This window comes from Scleropages formosus, chromosome 16 (assembly GCF_900964775.1).
Source record: "Scleropages formosus chromosome 16, fSclFor1.1, whole genome shotgun sequence".
Lineage (NCBI taxonomy): Eukaryota > Metazoa > Chordata > Actinopteri > Osteoglossiformes > Osteoglossidae > Scleropages > Scleropages formosus.
Window position 1 is genome coordinate 4347630 of NC_041821.1, and position 22339 is coordinate 4369968.

At 47.8% G+C, this 22339-nt stretch overlaps 1 protein-coding gene across 2 annotated transcripts in view; it reads right to left on the bottom strand.

The window, feature by feature from the left end:
- ctnna2 (catenin (cadherin-associated protein), alpha 2) overlaps nucleotides 1-22339 on the bottom strand; it is a 289592-nt gene that overhangs the window by 66788 nt on the left and 200465 nt on the right. For both annotated transcript variants that reach the window (XM_018735926.2, XM_018735927.2), the window contains one exon: nucleotides 6020-6100. In XM_018735926.2, coding sequence (XP_018591442.1) covers nucleotides 6020-6100 — 81 coding nt within the window. The remainder of the gene's footprint in view (nucleotides 1-6019; nucleotides 6101-22339) is intronic.

Consider the following 22339-nt stretch of genomic DNA (forward strand, 5'->3'; position numbering starts at 1 on the left):
GACAAAAGGAGCACATGAAAGATGCAAATGAAAGATGCAAACGAAAGGCCACAATACGGTTTCTGGTCGCTAAGTGCTCCAGTGTAGAGCTCAGTTGTTGCGGTATAAAGAGTAACTACCCTTTCTGGTATCCCCCTCCCCCCACAGCTATTTCCCCTTTCATGGAGAGAGGGCGATTCGCCCGGCTGAGGACGGCCGCGGTGTGATTAGAGTTGAGCTCGAGAGGTCGGTTTGGGGAACTGGGACGGGTGGTGCGTAATGAGGGCCAGACGGCGGTTGCGAGCGAGAGGGCTTCCCTTATCGGGCTCCGGTTAAAACTCGGCAGCGTGGGCACAGCCGCAGCAAAGCCGGCAAAGTGGCGGGAAAAGCACAAAGTGACAGAAAGGTGTCCTCTGAGATAGATACGGCCGACGGGACAACCTCGTTAAATAGGAGTTACGCGGCACGTTTGCCAGAATGACCAGATTAAAACAGTGTTTATGGAAGCGACGGCAACGCTTTTTATGCACGCCTCGGCAAAGATAACAGCGAGTGTTATTCGTAAGGCAGCGAGGCGTTGGTCGGACTCCTTCGCTAAGGACAAAGTTTTAACAGCTTCACGCCCAGGAGGGGGCAGTTTGAGGCTGCAGATACCGGCGTCCTCGAGGACCGGGGCCGGAGACCTCGACACAGTAAGACCTTGGCTATCTTCGAGTGGTTGCGTGACCTTAATTATTGTTTGGTAAGGGGATGACAGACATGAGCCTCTTTGGGGGTTGCGTGATGCATGGCTGCAGCTGACAGCTACATACACACAAATATTTATATTTATTTCATTGACATTTTCCCCCAAAGCAGCTTACACTGATTTACCCATTTATAGAGCTGGGTAATATTTACTGTATCAATTCAACATAAGTACCTACAAGAGTGGGATTTGAACCCTGATCATCCAAGCACAAGGCTGCAGCAGGAACCACAATGCCACCCTCTGCCCCTATATGGCCAAAAACGCTCACACACATTCTCAAAAACACATGTGTACATGTACAGACACACACAAGCATGCACACACACGCTCACACAAACACACGCTCAATCACACAATCAATGTGGAGTCTGGGGGCATGAGTCTATTTTTTCTTAATTCCGTTTTCTTTAACGCTGCACTTAAGATTACAGTGATTTTGGGAGAAGTACTGTAAAAGATCGAGCTCCAGATAACGGTGCAGAGCATCGTTTTTAACTGATGACGAATGTGACCTTCGCTCAGATAGCAACCAAACCATCTTTTTGTGGGGCACCATTTATTAGGGAGGAAAAAAAAGATCCCAGACTCACAAGCGTATAATTGAACACAAAGGATCCGTATGTATATATGAGTGTGACTTACGAGGGTGCTGCTGCTCCCATCATCTGTCACCAGGAGCCCTTAAATGACCTGACAGGGCTATATATCGTAGAGGGAGGACAAGGGTACGAGCCCGCGGCCCTCCTCCCGCTGGGAATGGATGCGTGTCGGGTGACGGGCCGAGACCGTAAAAAGGTGTCGGTTGTGAGTTGCCGGCCTCATCTTCCCAATTACCCTTGTTCATCAGTCTTAATAACAGCTGGAAAGGTATTTTTACATATTTTACACTCCATTATTTTTTCCTCTTGTCTTTAAGGGCACTTCTAGAGCTGCCAAGAAGCATGAGGCCTAGGTGGTTCTATAGCTGCTTTGGAGAAATGGGGGTTTGATGGAACGGTTGAGTATCCTCCAGGTGGCATAGTGGTTTACATTCATTAATTTAGCTGGCAATGTTAATTATTTACTCATTTATACAGGGTAAGTACCTTGCTTAAGGGCACTACAGCTAGAGGTGGGATTCAAACCTGTAACCCTTGGGCCCAAAGGCAGCAGTTCTAATGACTACTCCACCAGACTCTTCCTGGTCTCAGGTGTTGCCTTGCAAGCTGCAGGTCCCAGGTTTGAATCCTAGCTCCTGTTGTAGTACCCTTGTCCAAGGTAGTTACCTTGAATTCATACAGTAAAAATTACTCAGGAGTATGAATTGGTAGATTATTGTAAAGTAGATTACACCTAAGTTGTCTTGGACAAAGATGTCATATAAATAAATGAGTTCCCATCCTCAAATTGCATTAATAGAAATTAAAAAAAATGAAACCCACAAGCTGATATTCTGTATGTGGTGCAAAAAAAAAAAAAAAAAAAACTTGCAGCAGCTGGGATCATCTCAAAAACGAGCCGTGCTGCGCTTAATAATTATATCAAATTAAAATTGCTAGATATTAGTCACCGGATTAACATACAATTATGTGCCGTTTGTGGCGCGAACGAAGAGGAAGGCCTGTAATTTGAAAGGGAACAGTAAGACGTCGATCCTTACTCCTTTTGTGGCCCATTCCTGCGTTCCGCTTCTCTTTTCAGTACTTAGTGGCGCTGATTCACAGGGGGGTCTTTGTGCCATGTGGCTACGATGGGACGTTTCTGCCAAGCACCGTGCAGACAAATGTAACCTTTTCGCCAACATCACGCGCTACGTAACCATTAGCACCCCTTTAAAAAAAATTTAAAAAAAAAAAAAAAAATCAATTTTTAATATATGTTAATGAAGGTTGCATAGCTGTGTGTTTGAATAGCATGAGCAATTAACACTCTTACCGCAGCCTCTGCTCCCAATAATCTCTTCTTTTCTTCATTTTCCTTTGCTATACTAATTTACACCGTGCAATTTGCTTTAATTTACTTCAAAAGCCTGTTTTTTTTGGAACAGGTACAAACATTTTAATCCGCAAGCGAAAAGTCCATATTGCTGCAGTGTGGAGAGCAGCCGCTCTACCCGGCCCGCTGCGTCTGAATATTTCACATCCTTCGAATTAGTTTCGTCTGATGAGATGGCAAGTGTCTCCAGCCGTACTGCCAGAGCGCTGCTCTAAATCCCCAGGAAGACGGTCCTGACCCGCTCTCCACTGTTTTTGTTCCAGTCCTGCTCATTTAAAGTAAAAAAATTAAATATATATCCATATATGCATTGAATTTATGCATATACGTATGACTCATGTCTTAATTGCATCTGCAGGCACATAGTCTACTGCAGCATAATAAACCTCGGAACCTCACTCGTATAGTTTTCAGCTTTAACTCTAATGGAAGTCCGGCTCCGAAGAAAAGGCGTAAATAAACCTTCCGACATTTATTACCGCATACAAATGTTAATTACGTGGGAAAAGTTGGAGGGTGCTGGAGCAGGCAAAAGTCTCCACCGATTAACTGCTGTATAAGCAGGGGGGCAGATAACCATAACCATGTTGGTGTGTCACGCTGTGATGTCACACTGCGATGTCATACTGTGATGTCAAACGATGTTATTTGTACGATGCTCACTCCCACGTGGAACATCCGCCATGTGAAAGGAATGGAATGCTTGGCTGTATGAAGAGGGCTTGATCAATCAATAATCAGACACACACACACACACACACTGGGTGAAACTGCTTGTCCCTGAACCAATAATAAAAATATTTAAAAAAATATATATATATATATATATATATATATATTTTTGCACTGGCACCTTCAATAGGAGAGGTGTGGCGCCAGTGCGAATGAAAGGGTTCCAAACAAAAGATGACATGAGCGTCCAGCAAAAACACAGCCTCAAATGAATGAGGAGCCATGGTTAGGATTACCGGGTAAATTAAATTTCGGGCACCCACGCGCAGGAGTAAATCAGGACTATTAAACACTTTTCATTTCCTTTAAACCACTTTACGGTGCCATAAAACCAGAGAACCTGCGCAATAAGCATCTAACAGAATTTAACACTGCGCTGAATATTGAAATAAATGTCTGAGGAGGATTAAAATTATTTGATCTCTTTAATCTGCAAACAGTTTTTTTGGCTGATTGTAGTATATACTGTGGCTAAAATGAATGCTGTCTGAAGGGTGGGGAAGGAAGATGTTAAGGAAAACAGTGCAATTTACATATGGGTATTTATTCAGATATTACTATTATTAATCTTCATCGGACTCCTAACCACACAAGTTATAATGTTACATAATCAACTTTACACTGATTTATCCATTTACACAGTAAGGTGATTTTTTTTTTTTAAATTTTACTGCATCAATTCAGGCTGAGCACGTTGACCAAGGGAACTGCAGCAGGAGATGGAGATTCGAACCCAGGACCCTCAGATTGCAAAATAACACCTCAACTACGATGCCACCTGCTGCTCCTAAATGGCACTTGCTGCTATGGCTTGCGGGACATGCGTGCAAGGTGTCCAGTCATCACCGCGTCAGTGTTTGGCAAACATGGGATCGAGACATGTACTGGACACATATGACTGTGCAGTCTGAGAGGCTGAAATATAAAACGTTGCCGTTTTTGTCTGCCACAGCCGAGCACGTTTTTATTTGTTTACGCTGCGCGTTCGGCATGTTTGCCCTGTGTTAGCAAGTGCGACATTCAAATGCAGAAGCAGAGGAGATGGAGCCGTGGAACCCGCGCGCACCGTCGGGTTCTCACGACGCGGTCACCGCAAGTGGAGCTGCTGGACCCGTGGGAGTCGCCCACACCGAATGCGTGATCAGGAGGGGAACAGCGAGTATGACATGGGTGGCGGAGGTGTTGGGGGGAGGGGGGGTCGAGATCGGTGGGAGAGCCGCTCGGTGCTCACACTGCACTAGAGTTAGGCAGTAACTCCAGCCAGTATGTTGCCACCCTGGCCACACCCCCTTTCTACTGAATCAGCCAATCAAGCGGCGGCGTCAGCAACTCCTTGACTGGCTCCGCGATCGAGTCTCAAGGCTATCGAGGATCAATCTATGGGTTTGGGCCTCTTTGATAGTGCTCTGTTCATCCCTCAAAAATTTATTATCCTTCCTCCTTTGGCTCATTTTCCATTTTGTGCATAATCAAGCTGCCTTTGGAAATATGAAATATCGTCGGCAGCCGCGGGAAATATTAAACAAAACAGGAGAACATGGCGCGGCGTTTCACTAATTCGGTTGCGGCAAAAGCCTCTGATGAGGTTAGAATTTCACTGTAACGAGATGTGAGCTGGATGAGAGGACCGAGCTCCCGACGGCCCCCCGTGGTGCAGCGCCACAGAATTAACCACGTGGCGAAATCGCGGTGGGGCTCAGGGATACCATGTTTCACAGTTAAAGAAAGAGATGGGGAATAAAATGCTGCTTTTCGATTAGGGGACTCGTATCAGTGACTATGAAGCATCTGCACCACGCTGACATTTTCTTTTCCCGTTTTTGGGGTAATCTGGGACACGGTGCACTGACGGTGGCGGATCGGGAGCTGCGTTTTGGGATCCGGCTGACGCGATGAGGAATATCCGTCGGCGGATGAGCAGAACGTGAAGTATCAGATGCAATGTGACCCGTGAGACACCGCGGTGCACCTCTGTATGGAGTGACCGAGGTCGGTCATCTTGAATGCAAAGAAAAGAAAAAACAACGGGATTAAAAGGATACAGCGAGCTAAGGCGTAGGCATCGTTCTTGCTCACCAAACATCCAAAAAATGCGAGCGCTTTTGAAGAGCTCAAGAAGCTCTCGAGAAGAGGACCTAGCTACCGGCGGTGCGTGGAGCCCAGCTGAGCTGACGCCGAGCCAAGGTTCAGCTCCGTGGGAGGCGAACCGCACACCCCCGGGACCCCGAGGCGCGCGTCTCCCATGTCGCCTTCCAATTAAACGGTTAAGATCACTCGTCCCATCGTCTTTAAGAGAACCGGCAAAAAACATCAGCCTGGGTCACAAAGGCTGACTTTGAAAGAAACTTTTGATCGAGTTATAAAATACGCATATTAATGCTATGACTTATAACCACATGGTCTTCTTTTAGTCTCAGCAATGTCTTGCGTTTCTGGATGTAAGAATAACAAGCTCTGGTGCAAGAGTGGAACAGCTAACAGTTTGCATTAATAAGTTCTGTTTCTTGCTGGAGAAATATTGGAATTGCTCAGTAAGGCTAGGTCAGGGGTCAGGGGTCAGAGGTCAGAGGTGAGATGACCCACCTGTCTGCGGAGGTCCCGGGTCTTCTTGGTCATCTTGTCGATGGCAGAGTTGAGGGGGTCGCCCTTCTCCTTGCGGCCCGTCTGTAACGTAAAAACAAAAGCGTTTTTAAACACCCTGCATCCAGGCCTTGTCCATCGCTATACATTTAGTAATTACGACGCAGCACCGTTACCGCGGCAACAGAATTTAACAAACATACACGTCCTTCGTCATTACAACTTGTGAACCAGTCCATGATTTCCAAGTCTCCCTGCGAGGATGTGAATCACCCCGCGACGACGAGCGTTTCGGTCGTGTACAAAATTATCTTATAATTACTATTCTGATTGGCAATAAATCTAATCTCATGAATAATGAAGTTATTGTAATATAACGTTTAGCATTGCATTCGACGGTAATTTCGTCAATCTCTTCTTTATTAAACGTGATTGACGTTATTATTGTTATGATAAGATAACTGATTAGCATAATTGCGGGACTCTTAAGTAGACGTTTGCAGCCCGAATTGAGGGGTACGTTTGTCGGCGGTGCCGATGCGTTACGAAAAGGCTGCTAAAACTGTCGCGACGCAAGAAAACGGCCGCCGAGTTCCGCGCTTTCCTCACCCCACGACTTTCGGCATCTCCCTAAGTGGCCGTTAACGAGGTGAGTTTAGCACTCCCAGAGAGTGCGCCCCCTGCTGGTGGGCTGCGACCGACAGATTCCAATCGGCAGCGTCAGTATCAGCCACGAGACGAAAGAGCGGCAGATAAATCGACTTGTTTGACTGCAAGGAGGACATTAATAAATACAAACTGATATTTCAGGAGGAAAATAATATTCATTCTGCAGGGGGATTTTACGCAGCGATAGGAGCGAGGAGCTACTGATGGGAAGAAGACACACTCCGTGCGTGCGTGTGTGTGTGTGTGTGTGTGTGTGAGAGATTACGAGATTTCACGGTAACGGCCGTTATGACGTAGGACATTAATATTTTCAAAGCGCTCTTCTCATTACCCCACGCGCCTCTCATTTTCGAAATGGCTCTCTGAGCACTTTGAAGGCACCGATGAAAGCGGCGATAACCTCTATTTTGACTTCCATAAATTAAAACTGTGTATGGATTTGTTTTCTTTTTTCTTAACCGGCGACTGTAATTAAGGGGGCGATTTGTCTTGGGCTTCCAATGGGATGGGGTTACGGGGGTCATCCCTCGCATGCTGCTCCGCCCCCCACCTCTCAACCTCGGGGGAGGGGCGATACCCAGCATCCTCGTTCTTGTGTTCTGGAGAGAGCGGAGGGGAGGCTTCATCGGAGATTGCCCCCCGAACCCGCACGTCCTCCACCGGGGGCCAGCCCCAGGACGACACCAGGGAATACTGGGTAGCAGGCCTTTGAAAGAGCCTTGGTTCGTTACGGCCGCACCCCGAGGACTCACGTTAGCCGGGCGCCAGTCGGACCCAGTCGCACCGACCAGACATGGACCGAAGAACTGCACCGACCAGTTTATTGCAACTTGAAAACATGTTACACGCTCACAGCGTGTTTTGTGCAACATGGTTAATCATCCATCCATCCATCCATCCATCCATCGTCAACAACCGCTTGCCCTGAGCAGGGGTCGCGGCGAACCGGAGCCTCACCCGGCAACACAGGGTGCAAGGCCGAAGGAGGGAGGAGGCACACCCAGGATGGGACACCAGTCTGTCGCTAGGCACACCAAGCATGGCTCGAACCCCAGACCCACCACACAGCTGGCACCAGTTGAACCCGCCACGCCACCACGCCTCACTCGGTAATCATTATTTATCCACTTTGTCTATCCTTTCCCCAAAGTGCAGTTTGTGCCCTAACTACTACAATTAACCGCTTTATATAGCAGGGTAATTTTTACTGCATATTTTCAGGGCATCTTGATCAAGGGTACAGGAGGAGGTAGGATTCGAACCCAGGACCCTCAGATTGCCAAGTAACAGCACAATAGATTAGAGACGGAGTGAGATTTGGACCTGGATCCCACTGAACGGAGCAAGAGTGCAATTCGTTCCCCTTGTGAGGGATCAGAGGCCCCGGGGGGACATTTGGGGCGAGATAATCCCATCTGCTGACGGAGGCAGAGCTGTGGGCCATTGACCTTTGACTCTCAGTGCCCTTTGCAGTTATCAAGGTGACCCGTAACTCGTCTTGCTTAAGGACAGATAAATAATGTAATTCAAAGGGACTTTAGGATTCATATTTTTCCTTGAAAAAATTATATTTAGTTATAATAAATGTGTGCAAATGATCGTGACAGAGACAATAATACCAATACGGAGACAATAATTTCAATAATGACCAAAAATGTCTCTGTCACCACATTTTGCACACATCCTCCAGGTTGGCGTTTCCCGTCATCCCACGTGCGTGTCACTGTTGCCATGGATACCTCGTCTCCCTGGAACACCTGTTTGCCTGGGGGGGCACGTCCCCCCACGGACAATATTAAGGGCCACTGCATCGACGAGACGGCCGTCCCACCACACCACCTACACAAAATGAGGGTTCCACCTTTGATTCTCGTTCCTGGGACGCGGGGCAACCGTTTCCGCGGCGGATCGTCCGGCTGCCCACCCCAGGAGGCCACTTTTTTACAGTTCTTTTTTACAGTTTTCATCATTACCATTTGTGTTTCGTTACTTCATTTCCCACAGGGCACCGTTACTTTTATGACACATCCACTGACACGACAGGATGCTCTGTATTCACCGGAAAAACGATGTCACGTAACTGCAGTCTTGTGCATCGTGTCCTAACAGGGGGCGGCATAGCAGGTAGCACTGGTGCCTCACAGCCCCTGAATTGAGGATCTGGCTGTGAGTTTGAATCTGGATTAGTCCGTGTGGGCTGTTTATGTTCTCCCCATGTTTGTGTGGGTTTCATCCAGATGTTCTGGCTTCCTCTCACAGTCCTAAGGCATGTGTATCAGACTTCCGGTGACTCTCTACTCCCCGTAGTGAGTGAGTGTGTGTGTGCGTGCGAGAAACTGCAGTGTAATTGATTGACGCCCCTATGTAAGGTGTACCCAACCCCACATCTTCTGTTTCTGAGATAGACCCTGGACCACCAGGACCCTGGTTTGGACAAGAGGTTAATAATGGATGGTATACACCGTATATGTCATATAGCAGAGCTCTTCTTAGGATTTAAACCCACAACCTTTTGATCACCAGTCCAGATCTTTAACAATCTCCTTAACGCTGGTTCACATAGTACCACCTTACTGTAAAACGGGTTAAACGTTCAGTTGTTTGACTGGTACCGTACCACCTTCTCCCGGTTTTCGCCGAGTGGAAATGACGCGGGGCTCAGTGACACGAGGGACGCTGCTGCTCACGTCCCGCCAGGAACCAAATGCTAATGTGTCACCGAGGCTCCGGGGACGATTAGGCAGCTCACTGCTGAAATGGAAGAGTAATTTAAAATTGACTCCGTTCTTCCGCACACAAACCGAGTGGAAAATGCCGCTTTTCCTCGAGAGCGTGCGGTCAGAGCGGTCGACGATGTTGACCGTATGTTCAACGTTTGTTCTCGTGAGCCTGGGGTGATCAATGGTGACACGTCTGCCCGTTGACCCTCAGGGTGGCCACGGTGATCAAGAGGTTAACGCACTTGAGTCACGCTCAACGAGCGCCGGAGCGCAGGACCGTGAGGCTGTGGATTGGACATTTTTACCCTGTTGTTACTACATCAAGGGATCAGTCTGGCAGACTCTGAAAGGCACAGCAGTGCGTACTATGAGCACCTTCCTTCCACATTGCAGGGCAGCGCCGAGACCACGTTTGAGTCACTTCGACAGCAAACCCTACTAATCGGTGTCCTTCTCGAACGCGGATTCGCCACGGCCAGATGTAAGGTTACCTCTGCTCCTTTTTCTTGACCCACCCAAGAGGGGACGCCGCAAGCCTCGGTCACACCAGCAACGGAAGCCAATAGGACGCCTTTCTCAGACGGCGGCTCACGGTTTCTGTCGGTCAGGACCAAGTCTGGGGTCAATCCTGGTACCCTCTTCTGGAAAGAACTCGCTTGTTTTTTTTTTACCAACAGCTGTATTAATTTAATAATAATAATAATAAAAAACCTCTCTGCCCATGTGGCACCGCCGTAACCTCCGGGCCGCTTTGTCGGAACGTGCTGGCCGAACACAAACCCCGTGCTCCGTTTGCCTGCGCCCCGCAAGAAACTGGCTCCCTGGAAGAACAGTAAAGAACGCAGCCAAGTGCTGGCACAGGGCCTGCGGAAGTCTGTCGGCTGAGAATGGGTGCGTGTGTGTGTGTGTGTGTGTATCTGACGGAGAGAGACAGCGGCAGCAAGAAAGCCACGGAGGACAGTTTAAAGGAATACAAAAAGAGAGCGGCACAGCAACCGCCGCTGGAGGAGACGCTGGGAAACAGGAGCAGCGGAGCCCCTTCCTCCCTTCCTTGCTGCAGATCAATGTGTTAAGTGATATCAATGGCGGCTCCTCGTCAATTCAATTAGGGGAAGCGAGGCACGGCTGCCGGGCAGGAGGGCTGCATCGCCGTGGTGGCCCCCCACTGTGGCGGGCGGGCGGGCGAGCGGGCGGGCGGCTGGATAACAGCAACGCAGAGAAGGTACAAACTCTAGGGGGGGAACTGTTCACATCATAATCAATACAGCTTGACAACTTTGGCCAGCAGGTGGCGTACTGGTTAGAGTCATCAGCTTGCAACCCAAGGGCTGAGGTTTCAAACGAACTGTCGCAGCCGAAATACGCTGCCGTATAAATCACCGCAAAGTCTACGTTTGTATAAAGGAGAAAGGTAAATAAGTTTAAAATTAAAAAAAAAAAAAAAAATACAATAAGAACTTTGGTTTGTGGATCACTGGCAGCTACCTAAAATATAGTATAAATAAAGTATAACCGCACGACCCGAGCTCAAAAAATGAAGCGCTGCGTTAGTCACTGGACACAAACACCTGCCAAACAACAATGCCAAGCAAACACAAACAGGAAGAGCGGCACTGCGTGTCCAAGTAAACGCTGCGGTGCAACGGCTGATTCAACACCTCTCAGCACGATCGCTCATCGGTCGCCGTTCCAAAGAACGCCCCGTCCCGCGCGCGTCTCTCCTCGTGACGTTAGGCAGCAGAAAGCGCTATTTAAGAGGACTCGACACGCGGCAGACACAAAGTATCCATAACGCAAAACCAATCACCTGAACACATCGGTTAATAAATGTTTATTTACATTTATTCATTTAGCCGATGCTTTTCTCCAGAGCGACTTACAACGTTAAACGATTTAAAATTATTTACACATTTATGCAGCTGGGTCATTTTTAACAGAACAATTTAGGGTAAGTACCTTGCCCAAGGGTACTACAGCCAGAGGTGGAAATTGAACCTATGACCTTTGGATCCAAAAGCTCTAACCACTACACTACAATATACAGCTATATTAGATATATAATATATTATGTATATTTTTTCCTATATATTAGATTAGATATTAGATTGTAAGCATATACACGTATATGCATATATACAATTATATATCATTTTACTAAAGAATTTATATATTACACTTATATATTTAATACATTATTTAAGGGGGAGACTGAAACAAGGCAATAAAAAAAAAAAAAGGTTACAATAGCAAAAAAGGAATTCTGGGTAATCTACAGACTGATCCACTGTTTAAAATTTTGTACTAATTTAACTGTGATGGTGGTGAAGAGACTCAGTTAATGCCCGTGGAGAGGAGGGACTGAAAGGACAAGCAGGAGAAATAAAGTCTGCTTTGGGAACACAAACGGAATGCAGTGTGTGTGTGTGTGTGTGTGTGTGTGTGTGTGTGTGTGTGTGTGTGTGTGTGTGTGTGTGTGTGTGTAAGACCCCCTCATGACACCACTCCAGCTTCCTGACACCCTCAGAACTGACTGACAACTTCCAAAAAGTGCTGAATTTTCCAGAACGGTCCAGCAGCATGACCCAGGTAATGAAGACACAATCAGGGTGGTCACTTGGAGGTTTTACACACCATCAACACACTGACATAGTGGTGGATAAATTAAAAATGTATAAAAGAAAGTTATCTGATGCTACTGTTGAAAGCAACTTACAGTTTGCACACAAAGATTAAATTACAATATAATATTACTATGACTATTTATTTACCATTTATGCAGCTGGATACTTTTTACTGCATCCATTCGGCTAAATCATGGCTATGCAGACAGGGTCCTTTAGCAGGAAGATATGAGCTCTAAGCCCTATGCCACCTGTTGCCCGTTACGAGGCGCTACACCCAGCCCCAACTCCCCTTCAGAATGAACAATGGCTAAAAAAAAAAAGAAAGAAAAAAAGGTCCAGAGGTTCAACCCCTGGAAATGGAGTTACGGCCAATCTGGGAACCATCCGCTTTGCCGGAGTGTCGCGAACAAATATTTACAGCGCAGTAACATTGTGTCCCTCTAAAGTATGAAAGCAAAGAGAGTCGCCTTCATTACATCCATCTCTCTTCCAATTTCGCAGCGGCTGCGACGGCGGCGAGAGCTCCGCGAATTGTGCAGTGATTTTACTGCCGTTGCATCATCGAATCTTTACTGTCGTAACCGTTTCCGAACGGCCGCTCCTGTCCTTTACGGCTCTTAATGCCACCATGCACGCGGTCACGCGCACGCGTCGACCAGCTGAGGTGGTGTTAATAATAGTGGGCAGCAGGTGGCGTAATGGTTAGGAATCCCCGCTCCTGCATACCGAAGTGATGCGGTAAAAATTACCCAGCTCTAACTGGCATATCGTATGTAGCTCAGTGTACGAACCTAACAATGAAAGCCAGCTTGGAGAAAAATCTCAAATGAATCAATAATAATAATAAAAATGATATGTAATAAATGTATAACAGTGTCAAGATACTCATAATTATTTACCCATTTATACAACTGGGTAATTTTACAGGAACAGTTTATAGTAAGTACAAGAGTAATACAGCTAGCGGTGGGATTCAAACCTCCAACCACCGGGTCCAAAAGCAGCAGTTCTAACCACTACACTACCAGCTGTCCCTGAACAACCCCACAGGGACACGGTAAACCTTAACACCTTTTCAGTGCCCACACACCACGTTCAGAAACGTGGTACAAGGTTCCAGGGACCAGGGCTTGGAGGAGCTAACGACGCAAGGAGACAGCCTTGCGTGCCGGATCAGACATCGCCGCACTGCCCCACGTCATTTTTCTCTTCGCTTTTTGTATTCCCTCCTTTTTTTTTTTTTTGGAAAAAACAAGTTACATTTTCATCATCTTGTCAATTTGCATGGCTGGGCCACATGGGAAGGAGCTTAGTCATACAAGCCGAGCGAGCATATGGAGGGTCCTACGGGGAAGGCGCTCGCTACGGAAAACGCCGCGCCTTGTTTCACGAAAGCTTCTGCAAATGTATTTTGATACTGAGGAGGGGAAAAAAAAAAAAAAACAACAACCTCCACAGTTAAAGTGTTCAACAAGTGACAGTGTCGGCGTTCAACGCAGCGCAGCGCCAGCACGTGCCGCTTGGCTAAGTCTCGCTCTCCCTCGTGACGTCAACCCCCCGGCATTTGGGGTCCGATAAATCCGAGCTCAACCGGGGTTCGTGCTGCGGAGATGAGGTGTATCGATTAATGATAAGAGGCTGTTGCTCGGCAACCGTCACTTAAGGAACCGGACAAAGCGCGCCGCACGGATGCGACTAAAAAGGAACCGCGGTTTCGCTCCTCCCTCCGAAACGGAAGGCGACAGGTTTGACTGTTTCAAAAAAAAAAAAAGGCGTGAAATATGAGATAGAAAACAGAGCGTTAACCATTTTAAAGCTTTTTTTTTTTTTTAAATCAACCACTTTGCTGAGAAGTGGGACATTTGGTCTGGGGGGCAGAGGTCCTTCCTCGCTCTCTGGGGCTGGGGGGTCGAGTGGATCCGCTGGAGGGAGACGTTCTTGGAACACAGGCCTGCGCTCAACACATAGCGCCCTGGTGAACCATGAGTGCTCACGATAGCTGCGTGACTCAACTGCAACTTAAGGGAAAGTCAATTAAACTAATGGTACTAATTGCACATCGTTTATTATTTATTCACGGCACCGTCGTTAAAACCCGTAAGGATATGGACCCAACAACTTTTGATGCTGTTCAGAAAGTAAAACGAAGGAACATCCAGAGTCACGTTCCGCAAACGTGCAAAAGCACTCGAGCACAGAAGTGATGTGAACTCGAAAGAAAGCGCACGTTAAATACTGGAACTTTGTTCATTTTGCCGATACTTTCCTTCAAATCCATTTACAATATTAGTTTTGCATATAGAGCTATTTAAAAAGATGAGGGTAGTTTTTACTGCATTTACTCAATTGTACGCTATCCACTGATACACTCTGCACTTCTCTAAGTGTCTCTGCAGGGCGAATTTTTTAAAAAAATAAGACTCCAGAGAAACGAAGGAAATCTTGACAATTAACTTCAGAACTAGATAAAATTAATTTAATAGCTAAAGTTTTCATTACAGTTTTTAAGCTTTATATCACACGTCTAACAAAACGGTGGAGAAAGATGAGATGCAAAAATAAATTAGCATCAAATTTCTTTACTCACTCATAAGTTTTACTCAATTTCCTCATCGCTATGGGCCTCTCTGCCTGCAGCTCCAATACTTGTGCCACCCACCAACATTAATTTTACACAAAGTGGCTTACAATGGTACGGTACTTACAACTATTTACGCATTTATACAGCTGGGCAAATTTTACTGGAGCCATTTAGGGTAAGTACCTTGCTCCAAGGCACTACAGCGGGAGGCGAGGCTCAAACCAGCAACCTTTGGAGGCAAAGGTAGCAGCGCTAATCACTACACTACCAGCTGCCCTCTATTCATTTTACCATGAACAACTTGGGTCACAAGGCACTTAAAGACACATGTCCTCTAGAGCGGACAAAGATTAACGTCTCGGGCAGCCACGCTTCCGCTACACTTCCGAGACGCCTGCCCTTCCGCACCCCTCCAGCACACGACAGGACATCGCCGTCTATCGGTTCGGGGTAAACACCCTCCTCGAGGGCACCGCAGCAGGCGTGGAAATTCGAACCCCGAACGTTTCCATTTCCAGGGTTCAAACATTAATGTAACTTCCAGGGGTTTCTTCTACTGGGAAAGAGATGAGCCTGTGACCACACTGGAGGAGGGACTGTGCTCGTTGGACACAAGCCAGGCTGTGTTAGAAGGTGTCCGGCAGTTTAGACAACTGGACGCTGCGATAAAAAGACACGGATGAGGACAATGTGGCCCGTCACGGACGGCTGCTTTGCGGAAGGCTTTCCGTGGGTTCCCTGGACGAGCTGCGCGACGTTCAGCGTCGCCCTGACGGCTCCTCATTCTAGCAGCGAATTTACCTCATTTTGACAGCGTCGATCCACACCGGACCTCGAGTCGGAAAGGCAGGGGCCCTCGAGGGAGGCGATCCTGTCGCAGGCCTCCGGAAACCTCCCTGAGCGGAGGTGCACCTGTGGTGCGTTCGCTGCTCGACGTGATGCCGCAGCCCATCTTTGGAGGAGAAGGGCCCAGGGGGGCGCCGGCAAAGCTCCCGCAGGTTGGGCCATTTGGTCCCCAGGGGTCCGCTATTGTCTCACATGGGGGGGGGGGGGGGGGCTTTGAAACAGAGGAGCTCACAGGGAATGTGGGCTGCTCACGAAAGGTCTACAAGAGAGACTAATCTTTGATTATTAAAAGAAGATCGAAATCAAACAAATTTTATTTATATAAATAAATAATTTTTAGATAATTTTTCTAGGAATTTATTCCATGGTTTACACGCTTATGTTTCAGCAATATAACTACTGCTAAATACATTATAGTAAAGGCAACATCTTTGTCCAAGGTGACTTACGGTGTTGCATAATCAACTTTGCACTGATTTAGCCATCTACATACCAGGGTATTCTTATGGTATCAGTTCAGGGTACCGTATTTCTCCTATCTGACACTCCCGCTCTAATAGTAGCGCCCCCACCCGATAAGCTAGGGTGCGGCTAATATTTTTCTGCTGATTATGTTGATTTTTAATATGCTTGCGCACGTATACGGAAAACTTTAGCTTCTTGAAAATGATCAATGATTAAACCTTAATTTAGAGAACGCAGTTTTCTTTTTAACTTTTTATTTTTAACAACTACAACGGATTTCAAGCTGTCTGGCCATGAGCAGTTCGCCGGAACACAATGTTACGACGTTTCTTGAAGCGTCCGTACCAGCCATTAGAAGCCTTAAATGACTGGCTGCCGTTTTCACGGCGAAACCTCAAAGCCTCGTGCCGCAAGGATTTGCCAGCGACTCGAACCCCACATTGAGATCGTTCCTCAAACCAGTTTATCAGAGCAGTTTCAATATCTTCATATCTGACGGGCCGAGCAGCTCCCGACTTTCTCTTCTCCGATTTAGGTGCGTTTTGTGATCGTGTCTTGTTCTGGCACCAATCTTGCACTCGCCGACGGTGAACATCGAAAGCTTTTGCGGCGAAATGTTTTCCTTTTTCTTCAGCACCTGCAATAACCTTCAACTCAAAAGCAGCTGTGTGCGACTTTTCGCTCGCCATATTTAACCCGCGTTTACGAAATGACATCACTCGGGCCGCATGGTTACCACGTGCTACGTGCTAGGGAGAATTAGGCAAACTTCATGATTTGCACAAATCAGGCCTCAAACAGATGCGCCCTTCCCGCAATTTGCGACGCGAAAATTAGGAGAAATACGCTAAGCGTCTTCACCGAGGGCTAGAGCAGGAGGTGGGAGTAGAGCAGGAAATCGTTAGGTAGCAAGATCCTAACCGCTATGCCACCTGTTGGTTATGCAAGACCGTAGCGAATAAAAGAACAAACTACCCTTGACTAGTCAAAACTCCACACGCTGTGGTTACAGAAGGTTTGTTATCGCGTGTGCGTCTGTGTGCGTGCAGGTGCGCGTGCACGCACACTGTATAATCATCGCCGCTTGTCCAGCCCATCGAAGAGAGATGAAGTTTTGCCGGGACGCGGCTGCACTTGACATTTCCACCCGGAGGAAATTTACAATTTGACGCTGGATATTGCTTTCGCGCCGCGCCTCGTCCGGTGACAGGCGGCACCGTGGGCGCTACGTGACCTCCCCCCCTCAAGCCCTCCGCCCGGGCGTCAGGAACTCACGGCTGTGGCGCCAGATTGTTCTAGGGCAGCGTTATAACCGGCTACCCCGGTTTTAAAAAAAAAAAAAAAAAAAAAAAAAAAACTTGTGGAGATGGACATCATTCCAGGGCCGATCTTTCCCACGGAATTTATTATCCGGGGTGCAAAATAAACCTGAAAAACGTCTCCAGATGTCAGACATGAGAGGAGGGTTCTTGGGGGAATAAAAGGAGCGTGAGATAGACTGTCATCCCTGCCTAACCCCCTGCCCGCCCACAGTGAGTGTGCACGCGTGTCTAAAGATGCAGTGTGTGTCCAAATATGGAGACCTTCCCAAAGAGGGCCAATAGTGACTGTGGTCCACGTTTAGTCAGCCACGCTCGGGTCTGTTTTAAACCGCCGTTGCTCCGGCAACGGATGCAATCAGACGTGGTCGGGTCGCGTGGGTGTATGTGTGTGCATGTGTGTGAGGGATTCGGGAGGGAGCGTGCAACAGGAGGAGGATGGACAGCGGCCGTTCTCGCGACAAGGACGGAGCGCCGGCGTGCAGCGGCGCTGCAGCGCTCAGGGAGGGTGTGAGGTGTCAGCAGGTGGCGCAGCGAAGAAGGACCCGGACACTCGGGGAAAGATGCTCACCCCGACCGGAAGTGCAGAAACACACCACTGCGTTACTGGACAAAGTGTGAACGCTGCAGGCTGTGTAAGTAAGTTCAGAAGAGAAGTGTTGCTAAGCACCCCACCGCCCGCGACCGCGGCTCCGTACCGCCTTCGGCTGTTGACTAGACGGAGCCTTGCTAATTACTCTGCGTTTCATCACACGCGGACTGTAAACACGTTCTTTCCCGCAGAGGGTCTCCGAGTGCCGGTTAAACAGCCCCTCCACGCCACCCCACCCCACCGGGTACAGGAGGAAGGGGGCGTGGCAATCCAACGCGATCCTTCCAGCTCAACCGAGGGAGGGGTGTTATTGATTTCCCGCGGAGGTGGCCCCTGTGTTTCCCTGCCGAGCACTCCGAACCCCCCAACCCGGTCTGTTCTGTAAACACTCAAGGAACATGTGAGCCCTGGTGTCTCTACAGGCCCATGCTGGGGACGGACCGATTCTGTTTACCCTGTCTAGTCTTAGTCAGCTCACCTCGCGCATGGGAAGCAGATCAGCTCACGGAGGGAAACGCAAGCAAAGTGCGACAGTTCACACACCGCAGTTTGCCCACCGTGTGGCAAATTTATTTATTCATACAGTTGACAGTTTTCATTAACATCCCCTACTTACACAGTAAGATCATTTTTACCACATCCATTCAGGGTACCTTGATCAATGACACTAGAGCGGGATGCGGGAATGGAACACAGGTCCTTTATGCGTAAGAAGAGAGCTCTACCCATTACTTTCGCAGCTGCCCCACATTACTATACGTTTTTTATGATCAGCTCATTTATTAATTTCCCGCCAAATGATGTCACCGTTTGATGTGATCCGCGCCTCCGCGCTCATCATTATCTCAGCTGCATATAACAAGGCCTCTTCTGTTCAGTGTTTTATGAAGCTTCTAATTCAAACTCTGCCTCTTTTGATAAAATATAAAAATAATGCACCCCTAATCCCATGGCAGTTAATTACCAGACCTGGAAGGGGTCGCCACCCCGAGTAATGTGACCCCGATGACACAGCAAAGGGACGGGACCCAAGGGGAACATAATAAATATTCAGGACACTTGGACACTGCAACTGAAAAGTTGACCTGTTCACACTAAATAAGAGCTACAGCAACACACGCTCCTCCGGCAGGCGGTGAGCAGGTTGACGAGAAGCATCTGTCCTTCCCAGTGCATTGGTCTACCTGAACGGTCGCAGCGGCTGCGGAAAGGGGCAACCCCTTGTGCCGCTAGGCGCCATTTCGGTATCGTTGCAGGCTAACTGCTGCTGCTGTTGCATCTGCAGGTTGACGACATGCGTGACACACACAAGGGGCATTAACCGTCCCACGTGGGCCGCGATGGAAGTCGAACACGGTGCCCTTCCTGCCCCGATATCGTCTGCATCGTGGCACTCAAAGGAACGGGGCCGATAACTAGTTCCTACTCTAATGTGAGCAGGGTAAGAGAAATGAGGGAAGGATGCAAGATCAATACTTTGCCTGCTTTTACCTGAAAAAGTATATCACTGTGCTCTTGTTCTCATTGGGGAAGCGACGAGAGACCACTAAGGCGCATCAAGTGGTTAAAAAAAAGGCACATCTTCAAGAGTGCAATTATAAATAGGCAAAAGACAACCAGCACAACAACAGTCCTGACAAAAGAATTTAGAGAAGATTTAAAGTGCCTCTATCAGCATAGCTGGCGAGTGAGATGAGGGAAGGAGATGACCTTGATGGAGAGCTTCGGTAATTGAGGTAATTCAGGCCCTTGAAGGAACACCAGCCCACGCGGCCGCCTCCGTTCCTGATCTGGTGCAGACCAGTTTGAGGGGATAGCTCCTGCTCCCTACTGCCGGAGCACCTTTTTTACTGCCTAGAGGTGAATTGTGTCCCTTCCTATAGTTATGAGGACACTTTTAGTAGCTAGTGCCAGAAGAATGTTCTCACTTCCTGTGTTCAATAAACTGCTATCACTTCCTGTTTCAATGGTCTGCTCATACTTCTGTTTCCAAATATCTGCTCTTACCTTCTGCTTCATCAGCCTGTTGCTACTTCCTGTTGTCAGTAGACTGCTCTTCCTATTACTAAAACTCTTAATAGATCCTGTTTGCAGTAGACTGGTCCTACTTCCTCTTTTAATAGGCTGCTCCACCTGTTTGCAAAGGACTACTCTTACTCCCTTTTGTCAAAAAAACTGCAAATGCTTCTTGTTTCCAGTGCTCTGCTCCTACTTCCCATTATCAGTTATCTGCCACTCCTGTTAGAAATGAAATGGTATGACATCCTGTTTCCAAAAGACTACCCTTAGTTCCTTGTTCCACCTGCCTGCTCTCATTTCCTGCTTTCAACAGACCACTCATACCTCCTGTTGATTTGGGATGCTGTTCCTACCTAGGATGAGAAGATGGCAACGCTTCTAAGTTCATCATTTGAACCTTCCAAGCACCTGGGAAACTTTGAGAACCCCCCAACTTCCCCACTGCGGTACTCGCAAAGTAACAACGGGCACAGTCCTCTCCCACCGACACCTGATTAGCAAGAGGGCCACTGTGTTCCACAACCCAATGTAGCAGGGAACTTTACAGCAGTATATAATAGACTACTGATTAAGCATAACCAACGTAAACAAAACACGCTACGTTAATGAATAATCAACGGGAACTAATTTTGCACTTTCGCATTGTCTGCTGCTACTCCTGTTTATTGGCTTGACGTGAGGAGCACGTAATCCCTGCCCGAATGGAAATGAAGATGGATTCCTTGGTGAGGCAATTACCCTGACAGGCACAGAGTGAGAAGGAGAGAGGTATGCGATTACACGATGACACAAAGCCTGAAATAATTGAGCACATTCAACATGGACTCTTCTGATAGACACTCAGCAGTCCACCGGGAACAAGTTCTGGATATTGTGAGGGAATGAAAAGAAGGATGGAGAGATGAACTTGGGTGCAAACGCAGGCCTGGAGGATTTGAGGTCCTTCAATGTATATTGCAAAGACAACTTAGAATCACATCACAGGACTGAGAAATCGCTTGCAGTCCAACCGGTGGAGGCCTGGAAAAAAATCGGTGTTAGCCACTTGTTAACGATTGCTCCTGAGTTTTTGGGTCCCATTCATCTCCTTGAGGCCTAATGTGGGAGACAGATTGTGAGCAATCCACAGGAGCATGTTTGTATCCCCAACCTCAAGCCTTGGGTGTGCCCCTTGTGAAGTATGTGATGGCCGCGGCAGGAGCTTCTGCTCTTCGCCCAATTCCCAAAGTTTATTCGCTTGCATTAGTTCCGCGAGGGCGCTGATTTGGCTCCATTTGTTTAATTCGTTCGGCTTCTTAATCTGCAGCTTCGCACTTTCCTTTCTCTGCTTTCTTTGTCTGCCGGGAAGCTCTTTCATGTGCCTGGAAAAACCAACTTCCCTCTCGCCTACTGGTCCTTTCTATTCGCATAAGTATCTGAAGCTACTCTTTACAGCCCAATTTCTCTTTCTGTTTAAATATCAGGGGGATGTATGCCAAGGTTTATAATCATATATAACCTCAAAAATTCAACAGAGGGTCTCTGCAGAGGCCTTCAGTCAAGGTTACCTTGAGTTAAGGTTAACGACTCAAGGTTAGCCAATCAAGGTTAATGTTGAGGTATGGTTCCTATCAAACGTACATCTGTCATGTGCAGGCTCTCAGAAATCTGTTATGCTGATGGTTCAGGTTCTTCCGTCTCTCGCAGGCTGTGTCGAGTCATTACTGCGCACAAAGTCATTAGCTGATGGCGCCGCCATTTACTTCGGCGAAATGAGAGGTGTAGAGCAGAAAGAGAAAATGGATCTGACAAGGCGTCCATATCTCACCGTGGACGTTTTTCCCTGCGTGTTCACTTCTACCATTTCCCTGCCAAAGCTGGCCTCCATCAGTGGATTCCGACGCAGACCTTCAATAGCGCTACTGAGTTATCACCCTTAGCGCTGTGTGATGTTACCATAATGAAATGTCAGACAACCTTAACTGCTCCACAGGAGGTGACTGTGGACAGAGAAAGCTGCATTTAGAAGTGGCAGCAGAAGTAGTGCAATGTAAGAAACTGCGGGTGTCCTCCAGATTCACTTCAAGTCCAATCGTTCTTGACCGGCTGCTTGTGTTGGGCTGCACAGATGTGTACGTGTCTTTAGGATAGAGCTGTGCAGAAGGAGGACTTCACAGAGAAACTTGAAGATGCAGGGCGTGGCTGGGGTGACGCCCTACCTTCGACCGCTTCGCAAGGCTTCAAATGGACAGCAGCCTACGAAGGCTGGTTAGTGCAGCGCGTCACAGGCCGCTGCTTTTAAAAAAACGAAGAAGAACTAACCGATACGCTACAGGGGTGTCCGTTGTTTCTGAAACGAAAACCTGCGGAACGCCCCCAGTAACATTTGTATTCAGAGAGAAACTTGCACGTCTCCAGTAACACAGAGAAACAAGGCTGGGACGTACCAGCGCCGCGGAATGCAAATACGCCTGTTTATTTCGCTTCGATCGAATCGGCACAACAATGA